The sequence below is a fragment of the Aquarana catesbeiana genome, linkage group LG01 (genome assembly GCF_042186555.1).
Source record: "Aquarana catesbeiana isolate 2022-GZ linkage group LG01, ASM4218655v1, whole genome shotgun sequence".
Taxonomy (NCBI): domain Eukaryota; kingdom Metazoa; phylum Chordata; class Amphibia; order Anura; family Ranidae; genus Aquarana; species Aquarana catesbeiana.
This window is the reverse complement of record NC_133324.1, coordinates 143535407-143560641: the sequence shown is the minus strand read 5'-3', so window position 1 is coordinate 143560641 and position 25235 is coordinate 143535407. Positions and strand designations below refer to the sequence as shown.

The window sequence follows — 25235 nt, the reverse complement described above, 5'->3', positions numbered from 1 at the left end:
GTTCCTTTGCACAGAGCAGTTACAGTAAGTATAGACATGTATGTTTGTTTTTATTTTTACCTTTTACGATCGCTTTAAGGTGTTAAATACGTAATTCATCTCTAGCCGTTGACTTTGATTTTAAGAAGGATTCTTATATGCTGTAGTTCAGTCACCAAGAGAAATTGGTGCGGGTTACAGTCCACTGTTGACTTGTATTGCTAAAACATGTGTGTTTTTAACATTCATATTGGGCAAATTGTTTTATGTTCTAACAATTTGCTCATTACATATGTGGTCTGTAAGCAGTAAGTATAATGAGGTTGATTTACTAATGGGAAATAATACTGTGCACTGCAATCGCACTTTAAGGGCTAGTTTTTTTTTTCTTTTTTGTTTTGCTTTGTATTTTAATAGATTTTTATTAAGATTTTGCAAATTTTACAAGGAAAACAGTATAATACGCACTATAGATTACCGTTCAATCTCCAACATTGAGATGATCAATAAACTTGAACAGTTACAATATGAAATAACGAGGTTGTACCATTTACAATGTTGCATAAATAGAAGGTCAATACTCTAAGGTGGAAATCTTAATGCAATGTTTTAGGTAAATAGAAGAAAGCAAAAAATTAGAGGAAAGAAAGAACTCAGTACTATTATAAGATATATTATTTGGTATTTATTGTATTGTTAACTGAAAAGAAAACCATGGGAACATTGATGTATGCGCATGGTGAGTGGCCAGTCTTCGGGAACATGCAAAAAACTTGCTAAAATGCGCAACATGCTTGCAGGTGCCATTAAGAATTAATGGCACCTGCAAGCATGTTGCGCATTTTAGCACATCTAGTCATGTGACAATGTGCGAGGCTCATCGCTCAAAGAACGTGCAGGAGCTATTTTGGCGCTCTTGATGCACGGAGTGCAGCCCATTAAAAAAAAAACTGTGCAAAAAAAGCCAATGGGCACATTGCACAGATGTGAATCGGGCTTAAAAGCTTGTTCTCTTAGTGCAAATACAGTATCATGAACTACTAGTACTTCATTGCCTTGTTGAATTGAATCTGTTAGATACACATGTAGCCACTAGAGGGAGAAAGTACAAAGCTACACACAAATGTCATAAAATCAGGGAATAAAGTCTATACGCAAATTACCATCATGAAATAGGATCTATACACACATGACCATTTATAAATCAGGGGACGGGAAGCAAATTGAGGTCACATCAGAGTAATTTCATTTTTTTTTTTTTTTTTTAAAAAGAAAGTCAAATGGCATCTAGCTGACCAGTATACAGGGAAATATATCATAGTTTTATTTTTAAACATGTAAAGGCTCTGTTGGGACTGTGCGAATGGAATGTGAGTGAGGCTTTTTATGTATGTTTAATTTTATAGTTCTTGTGCTAAGGTTGATGATCGAGATATATATCATTTTCTTTTTTTTTTTTTTTTTTTTTTTATGTAGACACATGCCTGGCCATACAAGCCGTGAGATTCTGGTAATTTTTAGCAGCTTGACAACTTGTGATCCTTCTAATATTTATGATATGATAAAGGTAATTGATGTCTTTTATAACATCTATTAAGAGATACAGATTCCTTGTTATTAGGCTGCACGGTGTTTAGGTGACAGGGAAGTGCATCTTTATGTTGTAAACATCGACAGTGATTTCCAGCTATATAGTTTCACATTCAAACTTATTACAGTAATATCTAAACAAAATGTACCTAAATGTGTGATATGCTATATAAATTACTGCCTCTGTGGCTAGGAGGAGAATATTTATCATGAAAATTCTATGATACAGTAATTATAGTGTACAGTATAATGTAGATCAGGTTGTATACAGGCTGTAGTGTTGCTAGTGTTGATGATGGACTTCTTTTACATAGACATGTTAGATCTAGACTTGGTTTCCTCTTAAAGGGCAAGTCTTCCAGTGTTGTTGTTGTTTAAGTTATAGATAATTTTAAAAAGTGCTGTGCTCAGAAATCAATTGCAAATAAATTCATACAAGCATAAACACATAAATTAGTATGGTGAAATCAATTCTCATGTGAAAAAAATAACCATCAAACAAACAAAGTTAATTAGGAAATACACCTCCACAAACGTGAAAAATAGCAAAAGTTCAAATAAGTAAAAGTCCACAAAATGTAAAAGTATAATAGCAAGTTCCAAAAAAAATTGTGAATCCTCAGAGAGATAAGACTCCCTTTTGGCAAGAAAAGTGGTAGTAGAAAAAACCTCCACCAAAGCTGTATTCTTGTGTGTAAAGGCACCTTACCAAAAGGCAAGACCAACTATAATGAATGGTCAAGTACACTCTGTATCTAATCCATGTGGCAAGGGAATCGCCAGACCTCCAGAAAAGACCCTCCATTATCACTCAAAAACATCTTTTAAAGATCAAGAGCAATGGAGAGAAACAATCATGGTGTAGTATTTAAATAAATATGAATGATTAAAAATACTCACAAAGTCAATGTTAAAAACACACAACATCATATATTGCGGTACACAGGGATCGGAACTCTCTTCGTGCTGTAAATCCGTCCACTTTTGGGTCCCGGTAAGCGTGGTCGTGTCACTCTCACTGGCCCCGCCCGTTGTGTTTCAATACAGCGGATGTCATCAGGGAGGGGGAGTGTTTTTTTTCTCAAAGCTTAATTGAACAAGCTGAAGTTAAAAGCTGATTGGCTACCATGCACAGCTGCACCAGATTGTGCCCTCTCCAGTTTTAGCAAATCAACCCCTTTGTGACGTTTTCTGTGGCAAGGCTTTAATTTCTAGGGCTATCTCCACCACATTTCAGACCTCACTCAGCACATTTATGTCCAGCGAGGTAGCATAATTTTAGCTTGCACCCCTAGACTTTTATAAATCTTTTCTTCAACAGAAATTTATGAAATACCGTATTCTGTATTATTATAATTCTTTACTATGCTGAGCTTAGTCTGCATACTAATTTTTTATGTTATAGCAGAGCTGTATCTGTAATACTCACAGCCCTGTAAGAGGAAAAATTCTTCAAGCCACATCTCTTTCCACCCTTGTTTAGTTCTTTCTTCTGTTCTGAAATCCGGAGTTAGACATATTGGTAACTCTGTTTCCAATATTCTTCTAGGACAGCAGGGTTCCCTCCTTGTTATGTTGTTTTGTGATCCTGTATATGTTTTATTTGAGATTATAGCCTTTGTTTCTTGTTTAATACTGACCAGTTCTGTAGAAGGACGTCCTTTTTAAAGTTTGTCACTTTCTGTGAGCTGTACTGAAAGAAAAAAAATATTCCCTTCTCTTCCTAATTTCTCCTAACCGCTCCCCCATGTAATAGAGGTAAACAAAGGCAGACATATGTGTAGTCTAGCTTGGGTGGCAACCATGGCTCCCTCCATAGATGCAAAATAGTGCACATAGCCACCCAAGAATAAGACGTTTTATTTGCAGGACTTCTTTATTAAGAATAAACAAAAAGCCTGTTAAAAAAAAAAAAAACAAATCCAGCTACTGCATCTGACTAGTAATTTTATATATATATATATATATATATATATATATATATATATATATATATATATATAAAATTATTTGATTTTTTACATATTTTTGGGTCTAGATATACTTTATACTATAGACAGACTGTAATTGCCCTTAAACTTAGATACCTGGGCAGCAATTCTCAACCAGGGTTCCATGAAAACCTAACGTTTCTCCAGAAGTTTCAAGGGGTGCCTTGAGCTGTGGGTTATTGACCTCCCATCTGGTAATGGGTCTGTCACTTCAGAGCCAGCTACATGATTCTAATGATCTTTTTGGCTGTCTATAGGGGTGGCATTCTGACAACCACTGTGAGCATGGCATTCTTTCCACTGTCTACTACTGTAAGAATAATTTTTTCCCAAGTGAATTCATTTTAGCAGCGATTCCCCAAGACCTTATTCCCCAAGAATTTATTTTAAGAGTTCCTCTGGGGTTAAATGGTTGAGAGGCTGCGCTAGAGGATGGCTGGACATGCAGGAACGGCGTTGCCTTCCACCAGTATTCCAATTTCACAGTGCACACAAATATGAAATCTTTGTATATCTAAACATTTGTGCTTATGCCTTTGCTGGAGAGGGGGTTAGGAGGACAGCAGGTGTGGACAGCATCTACTGACAATGCTTATGGACAACTTTATATTGAACATTGTTCAGAAAGCGTGCTATTGTTTCAGCAATTGTTTAGCTACCTCTTTTTACATATATTTGTTTTCATATTTTTGTCAGAGCCTGAAGGCCAGCAAAATTCGGGTGTCTGTCATAGGTCTCTCAGCTGAGGTTCGGGTCTGCACCGTGCTCACTCGGGAAACTGGTGGTAAGATAAACGTTAATAGCTAATATAAAGCACAATAATCATCCTTCAACAATGTGGTTTACGGCTGTGCTTTACTTATGCCACTTGAAAGCATGGACATCTAGAGACTGCAACATTTCTCACACTTTACCGTACACAGGGAGCCACAAACTTCGCCCTTGCAATCTAAGTTAATTTGTTTGCATTGCTTTGTTTGCATTGCTAGAGCAAACTTAAGCATAGTTAAGATTTCAATAAATTTCAGAAAATATACTAACAGTAAACAGTGCAGTATGAAGTGAATAAAAAATGTTTTGCCTATTCGACCCCTTGCACACAGATGTCTAGAGACTGTAAATTCCTCTAACGTAAAGTACCTACCTGTTGCTTTCTTGTGCCTGGGGAACTGCAGATGCCACGTACAGCCGCCCATACAAATAAATGGCTGTACATGGCTATATTCATTAAAATAATGATGGCTTGTGCATTGCTGTTTTACTGTCACTTCTACAAAGTGTTTTCCTGAATGTGCACAAGCCATTTGCGTTTACACTATACTGCTGCAAACAGCCATTTACTGGAAATGTTTCTTTCGATCAGAGACTGTAGTCAATCAGCTGCAGCAACTGATCAAAGTATTCTTACAGTGGCGGGTGTCTGTGTATGCCCAGCTTTAGTATCACACTAACAATAAGAAGACTTTACAGCCACACAAGGCTTCTTGATTTTTGGGGAAGAGAAGGCAAAAGCAAGTTTGCCCACTTAGTATTATTCGATCTAGAACAACTATAATAGCCTACTCCACTAGCCAGTCACAACTAGGTGTACAAACTCAAGAGTGTGAACTGAGCAGCAACATTGAGCACCCAGACAGCTTGCACTGACAGGCAGTGTGGCATCCTGCAATCTTTTGTAATACATGGGCATGTGTTACTGAGTATCATTTTGATAAACAAATGGCTCTGTGCCTTCCCTGGCAGCCCTGCATCCACCTGCAATGAACTAATTTTTAACCTTAAAGTGGATCTAAGGGCTCAAGGTTTTTTTGTAACCAATGGTACCCAAATATTTAAATGCGCCCACCTTGAGTTCCCACCACTGCGCTTTAGGAAAGTGTGTGTCTCCAACACTGTGTATGAAACAATATGTAAAATGTTTCGTCATACCCTGACTTACTCATGGGATTCCCATGAGTAAGTCAGGTATGACGAAACATGTCGGGTCGTGGCTGTACGGCATCCATCTGTAGCAGCGTGTGACGGAGGACACGCTGGATCGAGTCTGAGGTTGTGAACGGGGGATCCAAGCCCGAGCAGCGAGGATTAGTGAGTGGTGGTGAGAGCCTTATCCGCACACCTCGGGTCAGCCGTGACCATCATTACATCTGGTGTTGGGCGTTTACACAGGAGGATTTGGAGTTGATGTTGCTGTGATTTTTGCTCGGTTTAAAGAGATTTTATGTGAGTGCAATGTTTGAAGTTTACACAGTTAATTAAATCTGGTTTTACGTTACTACACTATCAGTGCATTTTTTATTTGCATGTGGAGTGAAATGGTACATACACGGATGGAATTTGGATTTTTCGTTTAAACCTGAATGTAAGGTTTATCACGCTTATGTGCCAAAACACGAGAGTGTGAGGCATATTTATCTGGTGAGTGTTGAATCTGAAGGGAGAGGAATCACTGGCACGTTTGATTTGGTGGACATTTAAGAAATCTGCACATCATTCACGGGGTCTCTGCTATGGATGTGTCTTTTCTATGGATGGACTTTATAATATAATTTCCATTTTTTTTGATCCAGGGTGGCTATTTGTGATATACAGTTGATTGCCTTGTGTGATACATATGATTTGTTTATTTGATATCACTAAGTATACTGGTCAAACACATGGTCACTTTATCACGTTATATTATTAACACTAGCGCCGCTTATATTAATTTTCTGTTTTTTGCAAATTACTAGAGTTTACTCAAGGTTTTTTTACCTGCATGCATTGTATGCATGCAGGTAAAAAAAAAACCTTCTGTGTGCAGTAGCCCCCCTAATACTTACTTGAGACTCATCTCAATCCAGCGATGTGTATTGGAGCCTCGGCTCTCTGGGAACTCACCCCTCATTGGCTGAGGCAGCAGTGGGAGCCAGAGCAGGTAAGTATAACATTTAGCGTTTAACATGTTTTGTTATTTTTTTTTAAAGATTTTAATATCACTTTAAAATGTATATAAAACCAAAACTTTTTACTTTAGTTTCAGAGTTTAGTAGGGAAGGGGTAAACTGCTATTGGGTTATTTTTTAATCATGTTATCCCACTGGGGTGATTTCCGAAAGAACGGAATTCCCGTTGGAGGATTTTCCCTAACTTCTTGTGACACATTTTGGGGATTTTTCACAGGCATCAGTAAAAAACTTGACAAAGGGTCTAACCCACCCTTTTTTAAAAACTAAAAAAACTAAAAGAAAAAGAAAAACGTATGCTTTAAGATCATGTACTGCTGCAGATGACAAAAAATAAATGGACAAGTTATCTGTTCTATATTAAGTACAAGTTTACTGGTACTTTTTACTGATTGGTGTTTACATTTCAATCTGCTTTCTATATTGGTGAAAGTTTGTGATTTTTTTTGTTAGGCGTTTATCATGTCATCCTGGATGAAAGTCACTACAAAGAGCTCTTGATGCACCATGTTAGTCCACCTCCTGCAAATAACAGTTCTGAATGCTCTCTGATACGAATGGGTAAGGGACCTTTAATTACTTTCTGATTATTTTATTATTGTTTCCAAGCAAAGAAGACAATTTGTTTTTTCAAGTTTCTGATCGTAAAACATGGTATATCATGTACCGTGTTTGTATCGTTTTTGTATCCTATCATATTCATATCACTCATGTATTTGACTGCATTCTTCCCAGATAAACCATTAAAGCTGAACTCCTGCATGCAAATGGCCACTCCATCCACCATTTCATTATTATATGTGCATAACTCCTCCCAAGGTCCAGGCCACTGCTTGTATCAAGGCTATGGATTTTTGAGAAGAATACTGAGGCAGGGTGCTGTGATGTTTACAGGAAGCTATATACATCATCTTGCCAGCCCCTCCCACCAGGCACGATCCTCCTGCAGAAAGGCACAGTGAAGACATAGGCACCCCATTTCTTTTCTTTAAACTGGGGGATTGAAAGAAAAAATGCCAGATTCCCTCATTTACACACTCAATGTGAATGAGTTATTGTATTCTGACAGCAGGGAAACCCCCCTCAGAATACACTGATCAGTGCTGGCAGTTATAGCTGGCAGCACCGATTAGGAAAAACCAGACTGGCTGGGCTGTACACAATTTGATGGGTAGATCGACTTCTGTACAGCCAGCCTGCCCATACATGGATCGAAATTCAGGCAGCCCCTGCTGAACTGGAGAATTTTGATCTATGTATGGACAGCTTTAAAATAGGGAACAGAAAGAGTAATTAAGGTATACTGCAAATGGGAAAATGAAAAGGGTTTAATAAATATGCTGCAAGAAGACAATATGCAGACTTAAGGTTTAATTAGTGGTTAAACAAAGGGAACAATATCTTAAGTTTCTGAATGCTTGTGTTGACATACAATGATGACATTTTTATTGTGAACTTGTTTCCACTATAGGTTTCCCTCAGCATATCGTGGGTTCCTTGTCTGATCAAGATGCAAAGCCTTCTTTTAGTATGGCGTATGTATCAAATACTGTGTAAATAAGGGATACGTTTCAGCAAAATAGTGATTGATCCAAGAGTTTATGCACCAACTGTTCTAGTTGTATAAACAGAATATAAAATTGATTCCGTTAAAACTATGAAAAAATGTTAAAAAAAAAAAATGGCAAAAATTGTTTACAAATAAAGTATGCTGCACTAAATAATTCTTATTTAAATGCAGATTAACATATCTAAATACTTGGAGATCCTGCCAATAAACTTTCATTCCTTTAGTGAATCCATCCATCCATATGCAGTGCGAGGTGGATAGTTATTTATTACAGGTACTTATATAGCGCCGTCAATTTACGCAGCACTTTACATATATATTATACATTCACATCAGTCCCTGCCCTCAAGGAGCTTATAACCTAAGGTCCCTAACACACAGTCATACATACTAGGGCCAATTTAGACAGGATCAGATTAACCTACCAGAATGTCTTTAGAGAGTGTGGGAGGAAACCGGAGTACCCGGAGGAAACCCACGCAGGCACAGGGAGAACATGCAAACTCCAAGCAGATGGTGTCATGGTCGGGATTCAAACCAGCAACCCTTTTTGCTGCTAGGTGAAAGTGCTAACCACTACACCACTGTGCTGCCCATAGCATCCACCGCTGGGGACCAGAACAGATTGGCTGCAGAAAAGGCATGTATATCGATCTTTTCTCCACAGGACCAGACAGACCAGTCCCAGAATGTGGCTGCAAGTAGATTCAGGGTTAGTTAGTTTTGGCTGAACTTCCACTTTAAAAAGTAATTTTTTTCCTACTTTAATGCAGATGGAGTTGGCTTTCTATATTTCTTTCCCCACTATTGGCAGGCGACATGGTTCATGCACCTTTCACGGTGCTTTACTCCTGTTGAATGTGGTAGGTTTGACTGTAATTGATATTGTTTGGGCAAACTTGGCCCAAAAAACCCTTTCAAAGTGGCATTAAACATGGAATTCTACTTTAATAACAAGGCGCTTCTTGTGTGGCTGATATTTTATCTTAATAGCTGTTAAAATAGCAAAATTTAACTGAATCACCAACAGCTTCTTCTAGTATATACAGATCTAGTACAATTAGATATGCAGATCTCTCTTCTGTAAAGTTATTAGTGCTGTCACTGGCGATAACCCCACCCCTCCCAATGATTCACTACAGGACTGTTATTTAATAGGGTTTCTAGAAGAAGTGATAGAAGGTGGCTACTTAAATCCTGCTTACTGGATGACATCACTAATAGCATTCCCATACTCATTCCAGTAGAAAGAAAAAAAGATATTCAAAAGGTTGACCATTGAGGAACTTTATTATAAAGTGAAACATTATTTTTTAAAACTGAGGACATTTTCTTCTTGAAAGCAACATTTACTTGGTTATTTTCACTTTTTTTTCCCCAAATAGTGTTTTTTTTTTTTTATTACGAGTTTTGCCAAAAAACAAAAGAAAGGAAACAAAGCACAATAAATCGTCAGCAACTGTACATTCCCTCAGTACAGTATTAGGAAGTGGCAACCGCATTTTAAATAAACATGTATAAAAAAGCATTGAGTCAATATCCAGAGAGTATATACAGTGCTACTCAAACCCCTCTGCTAACGCAGGAGGGAAGGGGAGTAATAAAGCTTTATCATTAATTATCCAAAGGTAATATTCAAGGGAGTAATACCACTGGTCTATCCACTGAATGGTAAATACAACTCAACTAAAGTGTGCTTACACACAGTGCACTTCGGCCGTTCACACTGGCCTGTTAATTTTCACTTTTTAATATAGTTTATTGATACTATATTCTATTAGTTCGTAAAACTGGCATAGTTGCCTTGTAGATAATGGTAATGAACCTTTTTTGTTTTGTGTATGGAATATGCCAATTCAGAGATGATCTCCTTTACTTGCTGCACTTATTGTTAGTTCAGTAGATCATTACAGACATAGCATTGGTGTAGTATTAGTTACTTATATTGCAAATATGTATCTTCATATGCTCAACATTTCCTGTTGTTTTTTCTGTTTAAGGCACCTGGATAGCACAAACGAGCCTGGCCTGACGTTAGGAGGCTACTTCTGCCCACAGTGTAAAGCAAAGTACTCTGAGCTCCCAGTAGAATGCAAAGTCTGCCGTGAGTATATGGACACATTCATTTATCAAATGCTGCTGTAGAGAATATATTTTATTATGGATAGCTTCTGAAAAATCGTCTCTTTCCTTTTTCTTTATCGTACATCATGGGACACAGAGCAGCCATAGTAACGTGGGTTATACGGCACCTAGAGGTGAATGGACACTGGCAGATCAATCAAACAGGAAGTCCTCCCCTATATAACACCTTCTACACAGGAAGTACCTCAGTTTTTTTCGCTAGTGTCTGTAAGGTGGTGATCACTGATGTAATACATGTGCTCTTGGAGCATACTTGGAGGTCTGGAACAGTTCTACTGACACTCAAGGACTTCAATCGGATCCATTCGAAAAAAAGCTGTCAGCCAAAATGGATGGTAGCCTCGTTGGATAGGAGAGCAGATTCCTCAAGGTTTGCCTATGAAGCAGCCTTACGGTGCCGGACCCTGTGTGATGAGACCCTGTGCAGTGTCCTGACCAATGTGCTTTCTTGCAGGGTGCTTTACAGGTCCAGGGGCGTGGACTCCAAATTAAGGGGGGCCCAGTACCTGAAGGTCTTTTATGACCAAGCCCGCCGTGATGGGTGAAGATTGGACTCCTGTTATGTTCAGAGTCCTGCAGCAGGAATGGTAAGTCTGCATTTTGCAGTTTCTCTAAAAAAAAAAAAAAAAATAAAAAAAGACAGAGATCTGATGGTCTGTTCTCCCAGTGGCCACTGGGGGCAGTGTGCTGTTTATGCTCTGTATACTTCTCAGGAGTATTGGGCTGCAGTATCTCCTCCAGCCACTAGAGGACGTGTGTTCGCTCTGTATGGCCTACTCCCGTATAGACAGGAAGTAGAAGGGCAGCCATTTTTTTGTTTTCTGGTGGCCCATGTGAGCTGAAGGATCTGCAAGGCCTCTGAGACGTAGCTTCAGCTCATGGCTACATAATGAAATGTGAACTTTCTATGGGAGAGCTATGCGACCAGACAAGTCATGGTTCTATACTGCATAAAGGAATACGTACTGCTTAATCCTGGGGGCTTGTACAACTGTCTGTTGATAGACTGTTCGAGTATCACTGCACTTTTTTTTTTTTTTGAACAATGATGTTTATTCAATTTTTTCATCATACAAAAGGGTGAACAGCATACGTCGTACATCAACAGGTATTGTAGACTGTGATAAAGATGATTACAGCAAACAAAATCGTGCAATAACCCTACAGTTCCAACACGTTTGTATGGTCTGTAAGGGTTGTCAAGTGGGACAAGAGGTACTGTCTCCCATCACCAGTCAACCCCTTGGGAGCTCGCTGTGACTAGGTGATGGATTCATCCTCACAAATCCATACTCATTTCCTCTTTGTTCCCCCCCTCTATATTTTATGCGTATCATCAATTAAACCTTCAAATAAAACCGAGGAGAAGGAAATGCAATCGTCTCTACAAATAAGAAGAATATTTGTACATAACTAAAGCTCCACGGGTCTATTATAGAGCGATTATTTCTTAAGTACTAAATAGCTTACTTATTGTGATGTACGTCTGTTCAGGTCGGAACCTAGACCAGCTTTCAACCCATTAATTGGGCTCTCGCGCGGGCCCCACGCCCCCTCATGGCATCAGGGGCCCCGCAATGCCATACTTATCTAACAAAGGAGAGAAGTAGGAGAAAAAGAAAGAAGGTGCAGTAACAGAGAACTGCCCAGGAAGAAAAAAGGGGAAAAGAGGCGAGAAAAAAGAAGGGGGTAAAAGGTGGGGAGAAGGGGTGGATGCACTCCTACCAGGTGTAAAATGCTTCAATTACTAGGCGTCCTACGTAGTTGTAAGATACCTGATCCAGGGTTCCCATATTTTTTTGAACCCTGTGATCTTATCCTTCAAAATTGCCGAAAGGCGTTCATTTATCATTATCCATGAGAGTTTAGTTTTTAGTAAGTAAAAGGGAACCGAGCAAGACCTCCAAGACCTAGCTATCGAAATTCTGGCCGCCACAAATATAAATGCAATGAGTCTGCGCATTGGTTTTGATGCCCCCTCAACTGGCGTCCCAACAGCGCGTGCAGAGGTGATTTAAGTAGGTTCACTTGCGTGAGGGAATAAATGAGGTTATATGTACGTATGCAAAATCTCCTCACTTTAGGATATGTCCACCAAGTGTGATACATGGTACCATCTGTATTACATCCTCTAAAGCACCAGGGGGACGCCCCTGGGACGAAAGTTGCTATCCTTTCCGGGACCATGTACCATCGTATCAATACTTTATAGTTCGCCTCTATCAAAGAGGTATTAATAATCGATTTAGATGCATTCTGTATTATTTTGCTCCATTCTTCCGGTGCTAAGTCTGTGTCCATGTCTTGCTCCCATTTTTGCATATAAAATAATTTTTGGGAAGTCGTGGTCAAGATGTTATATATCAGTGATATATGACCAGTGTGCTTATCGAAAGTCCTGCAGAGATTTTCCATTGAGGAGAAAGTGGTGAGATCAGAGGTGCGATTCAGCGTCGCCAAGAAATGTGCTATCTGTGTATAGCGGAAAAGTTCTGAATTTGGAAGGTCATGTTTTTCCTGTAAGGTTGATTTCGATAAAGCACCTCTATGGTCACAGAAGTCCGCTATTCGCAGCAAACCCTTGTTGGTCCACCACGAGAAATTTTTGTGGTGGAGACCCGGGGTGAACAAAGCATTTCCAAATAACGGGGCTAAGGGGGTGTGCTGGGACTTATGGGTGGTTGCCAGTCGATCCCACAACTCTAAAGAGAACGACAAGCTCGGGCATAAAATAACCGGCCTATCCTTCGCCTTCATCCACATAAAGTGGCTAATCTGTCAGGATATAGAGAGGACTCGATCGACATCCAGAGTGGTCTAGACTGTTGCGTGTGGAATCGAATTAATTGGGATATTTGTGCTGCCTGGAAGTATTTTAGTAAGTTAGGCATTTCCAGGCCCCCTTTCAGTTTTTGTGTATATAATGTTCGCCTATTCACCCTAGGTCTCCTGTATCCCCATATATAATCCAACAACCTTATCTGGAATTTCTGTAAATCCTTATTATCGCTATCGGAAGAGTCCTGTATAAGTATAGCACCTTCGGTAAGACAATCATTTTACAGCCTACCAAGCCATGACTGAGGGTTATGTGACCATTTTTTGAGATCTTCTAGTATTTTCTTAAATAGTGGGGGATAATTATGTCTATACAGTGTTGTAAGAGTGGGAGTCAGGTGGATGCCCAAGTACGGCAAGGTCTCCTTCTGCCATTTAAATGGAAAAGATTGTTGCAGGGCTTGAACTATGTGTGTCTGTAGAGAGACACTAAGCGCCTGAGATTTAGAGTGATTTACTTTGAGTCCTGAAAATTCTGTGAAGTGTCTCAATACTACCTGCAGGCTGGGCAAGGAGGTGACCGGAGAGGAAAGGAGTAGTAGAATATCATCCGCGAACAGTGCGCACTTGTGTTCACGATCACCGCATCTCACTCCCAGTATATTCTGATGTTCTCGAATTTTGATGGCCAGCGTCTCTAAAACCAGAATAAATAATAAGGGGGACAAGGGGCACCCCTGTCTGGTTCCTCTGAGTATGTTTATGTTTTGGGATTGGTAGCCCTTAACTACAAGATTTGCTGTAGGGTCACTATAGATTATTTTAAGTGTGGTCAGGAAATGCGATCCGAACCCATATTTTCTTAGAATAAAGAAAAGGTAGTTCCAGGATAGTGAATCAAATGCCTTGTGTAGGTCTAATGAGACCAATAATGCCCCTCTCCGGCCCCCTCCATCCCAGCTCGAGTTCAAAGCAGAAATGATATCAATGATGCGTCTAGTTTGATCCGGGGCCTGTCTATTTGGAACAAATCCTGTCTGGTCGGGGTAAATGTATTTCTATATGAACAAGTTCATGCGAATTGTCAGTATTTTTGTCAATATTTTAAGATCGACGTTAATCAACGATATGGGGCAGTAGTTCGTGCAGTCTCCGTGGTCTTTGTTTGGCTTGGGGATAACATGTATGAAGGCCCTGTTTTCGTGAAGTGGTAACGGGGACCCTTTTCTTAACGAGTTTTAAAAAGAGCAAAGGTGAGAAACCAGAATTTATGTAAATTTGCGGTAATAGTGGCCTGAAAATCCGTCTGGGCCCGATGACTTCGACGGGTTCAGGGACTTTATAGCCGCCGCCATTTCATTCTCTGTAAACTCTGCTCCCATCACCTCCGTATGGTCATTCGATAATGTTGGGAGCGGTATGTCTTTCAGAAATTCTTCGACCTTATTCTCGCTAAAGTTTTTAGGAGAGTCATAGAGTTTAGAATAGAATGTATAAAATTCCTGCAGTATAAGCTGAGGGTTTTGTGTCACTTGTCCAGTCTGTAATCTTAATTTGGGAAGCGCGGGATTGCATGGTCTGGGACTACGTTTTCTTGCCAGTAATCTATTAGGTTTATCTCCCAATGTGTTATAACGATGTTTAGCCCATCTTACATATTTTTCTGCTTTTGTAGTGAGGCTCAAGTTTAATGCTGTTCTGGCTATATCAATCTTGTTCCTAAGAACCATGTCTGGGTTGGATTTTTGTTCGCGCGTGAGTCTATGCAACTCTTCCTCTTGTTGGATGGTTTGTGTGCGTTCCCTTTTGACCTTAGTAGCTAACTGTATTAATTTGCCACGTATGGTAGCCTTGTGGGCTGCCCATACCATCTCTGGGGAAGAGGTCGAGGAGGTGTTGTCTTGAAAATATTGTTGTATAGCTTTTTCTACTTCTTTGGCAATTTATAGGATCACTCAGTAGTGACTCATTTAATCGCCAGGACGACTGTCGTGACTTAGACCAGAGGTCTGTTAAAACAACTTGAACCGCGGAATGGTCCGACCATGCAATAGGTATTATTTTAGTCGATTAAATGTACAGTAGCAGAGGAGACAATGTAAGGAGGTGGTCAATGCGTGAATATGTTTTATGGACGTGTGAGTAGAACGTGAAATCGCGAGATGGGATGGGCGTCCCTCCAGAGATCGATAAGATCGTAATTGTGTAATAAGCATGCTAATGTACTGCTTTGTTTGGGGGTATGTTTCAGGGTCGTCTTTCGAGGGTCTGACTTATCTAAAATCTGGTCAAGAGAGGTGTTGCTGTCTCCACCTAGCATCACATGGCCCACTAAGTGGGGCATTATAACATTAAGCATAGTTTGAAAGAAGTTTATCTGTCCGACATTGGGGGCGTAGTAGGAAAGGAAAGTGACCACACTCTCATCAATCTTACCAGCGACCATAATGTAACGGCCCTCCCTATCTCTTATCACATTAGTGGGAGTAAAGGGGACCCGTTTGGCGAAACATATAGCTACTCCTCTTTTTTTTATCCGTTAGATAAACTGTCGGCTATCTTGCATTGAGATACTTTGGGGCTGAGGTTTGTGAAAAGTGTGTCTCCTGTATAAACAGGATATCCGCTCCCATTTTGTGGTATTGTTGAAAAGCCTTGGTCCGTTTTATTGGGGAGTTCAAGCCCTGAGCATTATGTGTCAATATAGTGTAAGTAGGTTGATTTCTACCGGTCAGGGTGGTTGTTTGGAAGGCTGTACTCACATTTTAGATGTTTCAAGAGGTCTGGTCGGGAGTCTTCGGGATCATACTCTTGGACCCTTGCATGGTGTAGGAGTGCATCCAGGGAAAAGGTGGGATAAAGGAAAGGAAAAAAGACAGAGTTAGGATTATTGGAACATTTATAATGAAGCATTAAGTTTAATTGTATTAACAGGTGGGGACTCATGAAAAAAGGAAAATCCAAAAAAATAGGAAAAAAGAGATGCAAAAACTAAGTAAAAAAAAAAGGGCACCAATATGGCACCTACACACCGCATCACAGTGTGACTGCAGGGGTACTATTCCCCTGTGTGGTTGTTGTGAAGTTGTCTCCCCCCACTCAGCGGAGACAAGTTTACCTCAAGTGGCATGTGGCTCACCTCCGGCTCTGATTTTCTATTGTCAGGAAAGGACGATCAGAATTCACCCGCCGTAAAATTGTGAAAAAGACAATGAGGAGCAGAGAGGGCGGCGGGCGTTGTTGTCTTCCCCCTGCCCCCCCTATCAAAAATTCGTAATACAAAGGTAAAAACCCAAAAACACATAAAAAAATAGAGAAAAAAGAGGGATAACGCCGCACTCAGCAGCCTTCATCCCACCAGGGAAACATGTTCAGCATGACTTGTAACCTCAAACAGTGTCTACATTCAAGTCCGTGTAGAACAGGAATCACAAGAACAGCCAGATATAGGTTTCTGGGTTTTCAAAGGTGATCGCTGACCATCTATTAGGGTCTCAGTCTCTTGGACCAAATTATTAAGCTACTGCATTAGGCGGGGTTCAGGTGCCTGATGGAGAATTCCTGGCTCTTGATCTTCTCTGCTGGGAGCCTGGGACCATATGGGGGAAATAGGTCGTCCCTCGTCAATCTGGGTACCAGTCTCTTGCGGTTCTGATGAAATAAGGCCCAAATCCTGGAGTAAAGCTTCACCGGTCTGGAAGGTAGCAAAGGAATGGCATTTGCCTTTGTAGGAGAATGACAGTCTAAATGGAAACGACCACCTGTATTTAATCTGCTGGGTGACGAGTTGATTAAGAAGCGGCTTCAATGCTCTCCTTTTCTGGATCGTTATCTGGGCTGTCCGCAAAAATCTGGATGGGATGTCCCGAGATATATATGTCTCCTTGGTTTCTTGCCTCTAGCATAATCTTTTTTTTGATGCGGAAGAAATGAGGCTTAACTATCACATTGCGTGGTAGGCATCCGATCTGGGGGCTGTCAGGGCACGATGCACCCTGTCTAGTTCCAGCTGGTGGGGAGAAATGTCCGGTATCAGTTGTTTCATTAAGGTATGGATCGATTCTTCTAGGTCCATTTCCGATTCTGGGAGGCCCCGCACGCGGAAGTTATACCTCCTAGACCTGTTTTCTAAGTCCTCGATTTTTGCGTTTGCTTGGTCCAATTGGTCCTGTAGGGACGTGATCATTTTAGAGTTTTGGTTCACTCGCTTTACTGTCCCGTCCATCTTGGATTCGATTGTGTCCAGTCTCTCCCCTATGTTTTGAAAATCATCTTTCATGCCTGTAGTGATTATGGTGCATGCTTTAGATCCTGTTGCAGAAGTGCTGAAAATCTAGCGAGAAGAACTGTGTCTCCTGAGTATCCAGCTGTAGGGGCAGGTGGTTGTGAACAAGCAACACTGTTTTGGCTTAAGGCTATTTCAGCAATCTCTGCCATTTGCCTGTCTGTATAGGAGGCTGGGGAGTCAGTGAATAGTAGAGGTCTGTCCAGGGAGCCCGACAAGGGGGACAGCTGTGGGTGCTCACTTTGTGCTGAGGAAGGCCCTTCCTCAGATTGGGATGAGAAGGGGTCTCTGTGTACTTCTGCCAGAAAAGTAATTGCTGGGCAAGTTATCTCTGTCTGCTGTTTCTGGCTTCCACCATATGATGTATCTCCTGCATCAGACGCCATCTTGGACTGGGGGGGTCGCTGCTGTGTCTGGGGACTAACCTGTTCTGTGGTTCCCCGGTTCGTCTGCTGAATTGCCAAGTTCTGGTGATGGGCTGGAGGGCTGCCATAATCTGTGCTCCCCCCTCCTTGCTTTGTTGTGGTCTGCGGGGTCCGCCGCTGTGTCTGCGTACCGCCGTGTGCAGTGTCTCCTTTCCCTGGCGCCATTTTAGGTGAGGAGGGCTGCTGCTGGGCCCTGGAAGCCTGGGTTGTTCTGAGTTGTTGGGGGGGGGATTGCAGCTGTTGTTATTATTATTCTCTGCCGCTCTCCGCTGCATCCTCCGCTCCCGAGTGCCGTGATGTAGGTCGGGTGACGGTCCGATCGTCCCCTATCGCTCAGTTTATAGCTTTTCTGGCCGGAGGTAAGCGGAGTCCAGTCAGTGCATGACCGATCTTGGCGCCGCGCGCATGCGCACTCCATCACTGCTCTTTTAAAGAGTTGTGTCTCCAGAATAGCGTGCATTTGGTCTGCAGGAGCTGTTTTGAAGCAGCACAGAGGCTGCATTGGATGCCTATGTGCTTGGCTAATCCTGCAAAACTTTTATAGGGCCAGGTGCAGTTGAGCAGGGGCGTGCTTGCAAACTGGCTTGAATGCATTTTGCTTAAAAGCATGTTTGCATAAAGATACATGTTTATACATGTTTGCATAAAGATATATGTTTGTTAGTGGTGCACCGAAACTTCGGCTGCCGAAACATATCAGCCGAAAATTGTGTTTTCGGCAAGCAGCTGAAAGAAAAGAAAAATGCCGATAATGAATCCGAAAAAGGTGACGGGGTCTGCCCCGCAGGGTGCCGCATATGTGTCATCCTGGTGCGCTCCTGTCAGAGTCCTCCCCTCCCTCCCTCCCTCCTCCCCTCCCTCCCTCCCTCCCTCCTCCCCTCCCTCCCTCCTCCCCTCCCTCCCTCCCTCCTCCCCTCCCTCCCTCCTCCCCTCCCTCCCTCCCTCCTCCCCTCCCTCCCTCCTCCCCTCCTCTTCTTGCAAGTGTCACATGCAGCCTCACCAGTGCCTGGTAGTACGATCTCATGCTGTGTCACGGAGCTGGATTGAATCGCTGGGCAGCGCTATAACAATGTCCCGCCTCCTAGACCGGCTCTTGTGACAGACGGCACACTGATCCAATGCTGGGAATCATTGTGCCGGATATTGTTACAGAGGCTGCCCAGTGATTATGATCCAGCTCTGTGACACAGAGTGAGATCGCACTACCAGCCACTGGCAGGCTGGATGTCGTGGGCTGCATCTGATGGGCACTGGTGAGGCTGCGTTGATCTCTTGTACCATTTCTGCAGTCTCTGACCATCTCCTGTACTAGGTCTGCAGTCTCTGACCATCTGTTTTATCATGTCTGCAGTCTCTGACCTTTTCCTGTATCATGTCTGCTAGAGGTTAACCAAATGGAAATTTTGCCAATACTATTAACAATTTGTTTAAGTAAGAGATTGCAGACATATGATACAAGAGATGGTCAGAGACTGCAGACTGCATTTTTCTTGAGCTTTTCTTGCACTAAAGGTGGCAATGGCCAACAATAAATTCATATTATTAATTAAATTGATGATGTTATTAAATGTGGAATAGAATACAATTATATAAAAAAAAAATATATTTTTTAAAAACTGTCATTTTTAGTTTCGGCTAAGGGCATCCTGTATTTTCGGTTTCGGCACCAAAATTTCCATTCGGCGCACCCCTAATTTTAAGGCCACTACATGGTCTTTGGTTCATACATTCAAAGGATTTTACCAGATGGATATCAAAGCCACGGAGGATACTGCTTTGGCCACAGTATGTTACGGGCGGCAGAATAAGTCCTTCTCAGGTGGCAGTGTGATGGTTCAAAACCTCAATCGGGTTCAAATTAGATATCTGTTGCTGTTCCTAATTATAAAGTGAAGATGTGTGTGCACGCCGGAAGCAACCACTCTGACACGTCTGCTCAGTTCGATTACTTCTCTGTTAATTGCATGGCGGTGCCCGATGTTTTATACACAAAGAACAATAGAGCATACGTCATTACTATGTAAATGTGGTCAGTCCAAAAGGCACATCTCATTGGCTGAAATACAAGAGGAATGCAGAAACTTGATGCTGAGGCTTGGTTGTTGCTGGCTCTTCTCCTTACTTCCTCATACCTCCAATGCGGGGGCAGTAGGGGCTAGTCGCCATCTTTAGTTCACAAGCAGAGCTGAGCTGTTTACTATAGAAGTAAGGAGTTGCATAGAAACATGTATACACATTAGAAAATAATCATTGTTATGATTATCATTATATTCATTACATTCCTTCACAGTCCCCACTAAAATGCCTATTTTCTTTTGTCCCTCATCCTAAAGGTCCTACTCACCTGGCCCATTCTCCTCAGCGACTCTTTTAGGCTTTATATAGAGACGGGCAGCAACTAGTTCACTACCCTCCTCGATACAGCTAGAGAAGGGTAGTCAGGTGCTATCTATGCCTATAACCCTGTAGGATTGTGAGATTATGGACAGGGAGTGACTGTAGAGGGGTGAAGGGTTTGCCCTTTTCCATCATTAGGGGGTCCTCCTCTTCTTGGTGGAGAAATGTAGGTGTGCTGTTGTCTACAGCCTTGCTCATTTAACTTCTTTACAAAAGGTAGAATACAGCATACAATCAGGGCTAAAAGAACCAGGATTATTAATACCGTTACCCCTATCTGGGCGAGCACCTTTTGCCACCCACTCATCCAGCTAAAATATTGATCCCATGGGTCTGCAATACCTGACTTCTTCTTCAACTCCAATGACAGATCTTCTCATTTCTTTATAGCTAGAGTAACCTTACCATTTGGGCCAGTATTATCAGGAATGTAGGTGCAACAGGTTCCCATTTCTTCTATCATTTTACAGACACCTCCTTTCTCAGCTAACACCATGTCTAAGGCCATCCGGTTCTGGAATGTCATGTAGGAAGTGGGGGCTAACTGGTCAGCAATTCACTGGAGGGCATCTCTGGTATAATTCACAAATCTCTGTTGGTTATAGTATATATAGTTAATCCAATCTACATTGTTATATATGTAATGGTGTTCCGCGCTTAGGACAGGCCAGTGACCGAACTGCAGCCCCTCTAAATAGGAAAGCACCAAAGGTGCGATCCGATAATTATGTAGTCTGAAGAGATAGGGGATTGGCGCTGTTCACTGATAAAGACTGATGATAAATCAATACAAACTCCTAACAAAAGGAAAATATAACACCCCAATACTAAGTGGGTAAAAAGTGTAACACAATGTGAAATAAATATACGTGCTGAGAATGGTCAAAAAAAGTGCAGAGTACCCAAAAAAATTTTTTACAAAATAAAATTGGTAAATAAAACTCCAAGCATTACCAACGCAAATGACAAAAAGCTCAAGGAATGTGTATGTGTGTAATGAAAGATATAGGTGAGTCTACCTAAAAAGGGGACAAAACACCGTGTTCCCCACTGAAAATTAATATGTGTGCTAGTGAAGCTAAATCGCGTTAAAATGGTAAATATGAAAATATCTATAAACTAAAAAAGGAACAATCGGCATGTGGTGTACAAACAATCTTGGTGCACAAAAAAGTGAAAAAACCAAAAAGAAAAGAAAGTCCAAACAACCAGATAAATAGTTTCAAAAAATATATATAAAAAAAAAAAAAAAAAAACTTTTTTATATGTCCGTGAATAAAAACAGTTCTAATGCAGCAGGCTGATGTATCTTCAAAGGTTGCGGGTAGATCTGTCCCAATGAGTATATGCTGTCCCGTGTAGAGTCCCCTCTAGTGCCCCCACTCACCAGAGTGCCCAACCCCTGCAGGGGTAATGAGCATGTAGATGATCCGATGATCCAAGCGGTTGGTGTCCCCTCACCACCTAATTTCCACCCGTGTCACCCGATCACTTTCAAAAGGCATCCATCCGGAACAGTTACCATGTGCAGGGAGAAGAGAAGAGCCTCATAGTGTGATTCCGAATAGTATTTATTAAACTCAAATAAACAACAAAAAAATGAATAAAATAAAAGACTCAAGAGTTAAAAAACATGTAACGCTCTGCCGGCCGGCTCCACGTGAGAAGCCGCAGACAGTGCAGTGTGAGCGGCTTCTCACGTGGAGCCGGCCGGCAGAGCGTTACATGTTTTTTAACTCTTGAGTCTTTTATTTTATTCATTTTTTTGTTGTTTATTTGAGTTTAATAAATACTATTCGGAATCACACTATGAGGCTCTTCTCTTCTCCCTGCACATGGTAACTGTTCCGGATGGATGCCTTTTGAAAGTGATCGGGTGACACGGGTGGAAATTAGGTGGTGAGGGGACACCAACCGCTTGGATCATCGGATCATCTACATGCTCATTACCCCTGCAGGGGTTGGGCACTCTGGTGAGTGGGGGCACTAGAGGGGACTCTACACGGGACAGCATATACTCATTGGGACAGATCTACCCGCAACCTTTGAAGATACATCAGCCTGCTGCATTAGAACTGTTTTTATTCACGGACATATAAAAAAGTTTTTTTTTTTTTTATATATATTTTTTGAAACTATTTATCTGGTTGTTTGGACTTTCTTTTCTTTTTGGTTTTTTCACTTTTTTGTGCACCAAGATTGTTTGTACACCACATGCCGATTGTTCCTTTTTTAGTTTATAGATATTTTCATATTTACCATTTTAACGCGATTTAGCTTCACTAGCACACATATTAATTTTCAGTGGGGAACACGGTGTTTTGTCCCCTTTTTAGGTAGACTCACCTATATCTTTCATTACACACATACACATTCCTTGAGCTTTTTGTCATTTGCGTTGGTAATGCTTGGAGTTTTATTTACCAATTTTATTTTGTAAAAAATTTTCTTGGGTACTCTGCACTTTTTTTGACCATTCTCAGCACGTATATTTATTTCACATTGTGTTACACTTTTTACCCACTTAGTATTGGGGTGTTATATTTTCCTTTTGTTGGGAGTTTGTATTGATTTATCATCAGTCTTTATCAGTGAACAGCGCCAATCCCCTATCTCTTCAGACTACACAATCTACATTGTTGTTGACAGTTATTATGGGGATCAAAGACTCAAAACCAACTTTTGCAGCTACCAATAAAAGAGGAAGGGGCGGCAGTTCCACACCCGTGCAGTTATTTTTTGGCTGCCCAGTTGCAGCATCTCAGGGGATGTAATATACCAGGGGAGAGTAATAAAAATGCACGAATGATGCTGCAGGGAGCCTTGCATAGCAGTTTGGTGGAAGCTCTGGAAGCGGACTCCCTACTCGCTGGATGCCCCACATTAAAACTAATAACAAAAGTATGGCAGGCAGCCAGGGTAGCAATGGGATACAGGGGGTTAACAGAATATAACCCAATTTGGGACAACAAGCAATTTCCAGATTTGATCCCCTTGGGTAAAATAAATGAGTGGGAGGTTTGTGGTATCAGAAAACTCGTGCAACTATATGAAGGGAGTACGTTGAAATCATTTGAGGAGTTGAGGGGTGAGTACAGAATCCCAAACCAATCATTCTACCGGTATCTTCAAATTAGACACGCATTGAATGCCTACTTTAAAACACAATGGGTGAAATGGTGTAAAGTACCTCTTATACAAAAAATAGCTATGACAGGATCCTCCAAAGGCTTAATATCAGAGATATATGAACAGATATGTAGTAAAACCATTAACGGGGAAAGGATGGCTAAAAATAAGAAGGGGTGGGAAGAGGACCTGGGGGAAAAAAATAACAGGAGAACAATGTAGAAGGATATTGGACCTGAGCTCCCAGGTGTCAGTCTCCCCTTCACAGAAAATATCGCAACTATTTTTGCTACATAGAGTTTACTACACTCCAAAGAAGCTTTTTCGGTATGGATATAGAGCTGACGACAAATGCCCAAGGTGTCAAGGAATAGGGGTTTTGATTCAAATGATGTGGAGGTGCCCAAAACTATTCAGGTACTGGACAGAGATATTGGAGGATATTAATCGTACCTTTGGGCTTAAGATAGACCTGAATGGTGCTATATGTCTGTTGGGGAAAATAGAGGAAAATAGCGTGCCCAAAAATAGTAAAATTGCAGTAATAAGATGTTTATTCCAAGCTCGAAAGATAATAGCTCAGAACTGGCAATCAGTGAGACCCCCGACATCAGAAGAATGGACTAAAGTGATGGATGCTACAGTATGGAGGGGAAAAAGTGGTATTCGTTAGACGGAGGAACCTGTACAAATTCTTAATGATGTGGAAGCCCTGGTTATATAAAATGGGATGTCCCCCTTAAAGGGAATAATTAGGGAGAGCAGATCATACTCAAAGACTAGGTGGATATTATCGGGAAAATAAGGGGGGAGTGGAGAGGACGAAGGGAAGTGGCAAATAAGAGTCAGAAGAAAGAAATAAGAACACATAATATATCTGTTATTTAAATAGACATGGTGTATGGAAGGGACAGTTTGCACTTTATCATAAGGGAGATTAGGAGGGAGGAGAGGAGAGGGGAGGGAGGGGTTATAAAAGGATAGAGGGGTCACAAAATGTTAGAGAACCACCGAGGAGAGGGAGCTGAGGAAAAAAAGAAAATTAAAAAAAAAAAAAAAACAGCTTTTACCTGGTCCCTGGCTTTAAATTCATCAGGGACCCCCCTTGGGACCCCTATGGCATCTATGTACACATATGGGTCAAATGGACAAGGTACTATGTCACAGTAATCAAAGGTAAAGGTGGAAACATGTGTGCCTGAAGTTATACCAAAATGTAATTATGTTGTTATTTTTTTTTTTTATGAGGGCCACCTCCTGGGTCCCTCCTAGACCAAACAGAAAAAGGATATGCAGCATGGTCATTATGAAGTGGGCGGGATCTTGCCCTCAGGGATTGAAGCTTTCTTGCAGTGGGAAGCATGTATTCAGGTGTTCTTCCCGGCCAGTTTGACTGAGGTGGTTGTGGTCAGCAAAACTTGAAATGGACCATCATATCTTGGATCAGGGGAGTGCCTCCTCACAAACTACTTTACCAGCACCCAATCTCCAGGCAGTAGTTGGTGTGTTCCTGTATCTAATTCAGGATCTGGAATGGAAGAAAACACCTGGGCATGCATTCTGGTTAATTCTCGTGATAATGCAGTTACATAATTAGTCAACACATCAGATTGCAACTGTAACTGTTGTGGAAAGTAACAGCCAAGTCTGGGAGCTGAACCAAACTAAATTTCATAAGGGGATAGGGCATGTTTCCCCCGGGGGGTGTGTCTGACACTGAACAGGGCAATGGGCAAACTGTCTGGCCAACTCAGGTTAGTCTCTTGGGCCATCTTTAACATCCTGTTTTTTAGAGTCCCATTCATCCTTTCTACCTTCCCGCTACTTTGAGGGTGGTATGGGGTGTGTAGAGCCAACTGAACCCCTAGTGCTGCCCAAATCTCTTTTGTAAGGGTTGCAGTGAAGAATGGGCCCTGATCGCTCTCTTATCTCCTCTGGGACCCCAAATTTACATACTATCTCACGCAGTAGTTTCTTAGCTGTGGTCCTGGCAGTCATGTC

At 41.4% G+C, this 25235-nt stretch overlaps 1 protein-coding gene across 2 annotated transcripts in view; it reads left to right on the top strand.

Moving 5' to 3' along the window:
* LOC141135314 (general transcription factor IIH subunit 2) overlaps window positions 1–25235 on the top strand; it is an 84607-nt gene that overhangs the window by 42899 nt on the left and 16473 nt on the right. For both annotated transcript variants that reach the window (XM_073624421.1, XM_073624420.1), the window contains exons 9-13: window positions 1456–1546; window positions 4257–4344; window positions 6959–7066; window positions 7977–8040; window positions 10076–10179. In XM_073624421.1, the coding sequence (XP_073480522.1) occupies window positions 1456–1546; window positions 4257–4344; window positions 6959–7066; window positions 7977–8040; window positions 10076–10179 (455 nt within the window). The remainder of the gene's footprint in view (window positions 1–1455; window positions 1547–4256; window positions 4345–6958; window positions 7067–7976; window positions 8041–10075; window positions 10180–25235) is intronic.